Here is a 3,667-nt window from a genome sequence, read left to right on the forward strand (position 1 = left end):
CTGAGTTGCCGCCATGTGATTGGCTGATTAGAAATTAAGTGTTAACGAGCAGTTGGACAGGTGCACCTAATAAAGTGGCCGGTGAGTGTAGATTTATAATGTGTACATATTTATTTATATTAACTTGCCGACCCAAGTAGACCTAATTTCTAGACAATGTTATAATTCATCTCATCTCCATTTTATTTTATTCTGGAATAAAAATCCACATCTGCCTTTTCTGTGAAACCTTGCAGGCGTCAAAAAGACTGAAATCGAATACATTCTGTCATCAAGCGGTCTAGCGATGCTACATGCTAAAAACAAACAGCCCTCCCGACAGTATTTCTTTTAGCAGATGTTGAAATGAGCTAACGGTACTCGTCATGCTTCCAAAAGTACGCCGGTAGATGTTGATAGGACATGAACTCAAACAACAGATTCAGAGTTGAGCTTTTAACATTGCACCATTATTCATGTGGCAACACTTTTCCAACGGTTAATTAATCCGCATTGACTGGATGTTGGAACAAGGATATTTTTTTTCATGGACATATTTCAGCAAAACGTTTTAGTCATTTTTGTGAAAAATAATGTTGATTAGACATACAACTCAAAACTGGTTGATATTTCAGAGCTGGATCCACAGAGAGCTAAAACCATTTCATCTGTTGGGTGTTCAACATTGTTTTGATTTTGAATGTTTTTCCTTATTTCAACATTTGAATGTTTAATGTCAGTCGTATACCAGCTGGGGTGTAGAATGAATGACAGCAGACTTTATGAAAAGATTCATGTCCAAGTGAATCTTCTCACTGTGGCTCCACTGCAATCAGTTTGAAAAGTGCTGAGTCATCCTACGTTAAAGTCTTTTGTGTGTGTGGAGGTGAGAGGTGGCCTCAGTCACATGCAGGTGACCTCTGCCGTTCCTTCGTCTTGCTCAAAGCCTCCTTCTTCCAGGTGAGACAGGGAGCTGGGGTACCCGCTTCCAAACACCGGGAAGCCCCCAACACCTCCTGCCGTGTGGGAGAGGTCATCTATCGAGGAGGTAGAGCTGCTGACAGCACGACTCACGGAGTGACCGGACCTGTCACTGTGCACGGAAACCAACTGGAGACACCGGAGGAGCACAAACACACAAAACAGGTTATCACCAGTTGCTGAGAGGCRGTCCATGACATAATCACATAATGTCTGTGAGGGTGTGTTTGTCTGCCAGTTAGAAAAATGCAYGTCTATAAGTGATTGACTTCTAGAGTCAAGATGGCTGCCACAGACATGGTTCTGGTGAGCGGGGATGGAAGAATCCATATGAGYGGGGGCCTCGCAAGTAGGACCATTGCTCTGCCACAGATAACTGACTTTAGCCTTCACAAAATGTCTTTAACTCAGTCAACTTTACAGATATGGAGCTAAAATCTGATCCCTAACTTATATTCTGAGCACTGAGAGTTCTTTGTTTCATCAACTTTGGAGTCAACTCTGTTGTTTTTTTAACTTGGTGTCTAATAAAGTAATTTTCTTCTGTCAATTTTTTCTGTTCATGTTTATTTTGTGTGTGTCGATCATTATTGATAACATCAACATTATTTTTTATTGGATTTAATTTTTAATATTGTCCATGTTTGAATGTAAATCACTGTGGGTCTGAARTGGTTTTGAAGTTTTTTTAGGAAGTATGGCTGGGTGATATGACTGAAAAATGTATCACAATATAAATATTTCATATCAGTTGATACCAATAATTATTGATTCGTATTTTGTTTTATCTATTTGAAGAAAGGACCAGGAGATAAAAGGCTGATTATATTTGCCAAACTGCTGATGTGACCATTCCTCTTTTATCCACAATTTCCTCATGAGCTGTTGCACTCATTTTCTCCTTTCACTCCACATCCTTCTTTATTTTGAAGCAGTTATGAGGCACTGTGGAGAAACATGAAACTGTTACTGTGCATGTTACTCAGCASGTTGTTGCTAGCTTACCAAAGAGAGAGTGAGTTAGTTGATGCCACCAACCTCACTTAGCTGGGCCGTGAGAGGTTGAGCTGCTAAAGCAGAATGCAGTTYTGGATCAGAGTCCAGTGAAATAACATTATATTGGACAAATTTTCCAATGACTGGATTTATGTGTCCATCATATTGTTATGGAGTTATTGAATTATGGCTGAAGGATGTTMAAATAGTTATTGAGGCATAAAAAAGCAGGTTTCTGGGTGTTAATATCCTCAGCTTTGATTTTTTTCATAATTATTTACTACTTGTGTAGCTGCTGTTGAAGGCAGCAGGTGTTTATTCCATTATATTTTTTTGGTGTTTAGTTTAAAAAGGCAATAAATAAATATTAGTATTTGAAATTAAGTGTTCAATATTGGGAATGTAATAACTTTCAGAAAAAGTAATGCACGTGGAGTTTATTTGTTTGGATGGATGTGTTAAAGCTATAAGGGGAAACTRTTGCTTACTGGGTACAGTTAATTGGCACGCATACATGAGACCGCTCATAAGTTTCACTGGAGACAAGTGGTATATTGTTGATAGTTCATATTTATTTCTCTGGAGTTAATGCGGCCAATGAGGTACAGTTTTATTGTTTTGTTTTATCCATGTGTCATTTATGTMAATTCTATATTTGTCATGAGCTAGTTTGAATTTGTATTTCTTTTCTKAGTTCTGACGACATTAWTTGAGCATTTTAAGGCGTGTAAAAGACGTGGTCCACAATAAATATCTGTTAAACCCAAGAACCATGTTGAGCCTTGATTAAACCCGAGAGGAGTAAAAACTTGTCTGTCATATCACTTAGTTAAAAAGTTTAACTGTGGTCTCACTCGCTTCAGTTTGAATGACTGCAGGAGTTTTGTTTGTCCACCAGAGAGCAGCGCAGCTACATGCACACATGGAGGAAGTACTGGAGAGGCTGAAACCACATGACTGTGTGATCTACTGCAGAAACTAAGCAGCTTAGCATTGTGGCCATAGATATCATATAAAGTTCCCAAAGTGGGGGCCACCTGGGGGCACTAGGGGGGCCTCAGAAGGCTGGAGGGAAGATAATAGAAAAAAAAAACTAAAAAAACAAAAACAAATGGTATATATTGAAATAAAGTGTTAAAAATAACTAACAAATGTTAAAGCTTATCTAAAAAATGTTAAATATTAACATAAAATCCAGTCTGTTTTTCAATGACTATTTTAAATATAATCTATAACAATATATTGAAAGGTCTTTTGCCATGCTCATCTTTCTGATCTGCCAAGTCTTAGATATAGGGTGTATTCAAACCAGGAAAGTCTTTGGTGCAGTTTGCATTCACATTGTGCTTTTTTGCAAATGAACTATAACTTGTAAACAAAATCATGAGTGTGACGATCATTGCTCCCATTGGACAAAAAAAGGACAGGGGCGGGACTGAGCCACAGACCCAGAAGAAAACAAGTAAGTTCTGCATGCTGCGGTTCTGATGTGCCCATTTTTGCTGATAGTACAACTGCAATATCATTTAAAATGTCAGAAGCAGCTAATTTAGGGTGTATTCAGACCAGGAAAGTCCTTTGGTCCAATTGTTTGGTCCGGACCAAAAATGGACTTTTTTTTTTTTTCGTTTGGTGCGGTTTGCATTCACATTGTGCTTTTTTGCAAATGAACTACACTCACCGGCCACTTTATTAGGTACACCTGTCCAAC

General features: G+C 38.3%; 1 protein-coding gene across 1 annotated transcript in view; it reads right to left on the reverse strand.

The window, feature by feature from the left end:
* Positions 1-65: 65 nt before the first annotated feature.
* The window catches only part of rftn2 (raftlin family member 2), a 38,117-nt gene continuing 34,515 nt past the window's right edge, over positions 66-3,667 (reverse strand). The window contains exon 9 of the mRNA XM_014026434.1: positions 66-1,089. Coding sequence (XP_013881888.1) covers positions 883-1,089 — 207 coding nt within the window. The 3' untranslated portion in view covers positions 66-882. The remainder of the gene's footprint in view (positions 1,090-3,667) is intronic.

Source organism: Austrofundulus limnaeus, unplaced genomic scaffold, assembly GCF_001266775.1.
Source record: "Austrofundulus limnaeus strain Quisiro unplaced genomic scaffold, Austrofundulus_limnaeus-1.0 Scaffold554, whole genome shotgun sequence".
Lineage (NCBI taxonomy): Eukaryota > Metazoa > Chordata > Actinopteri > Cyprinodontiformes > Rivulidae > Austrofundulus > Austrofundulus limnaeus.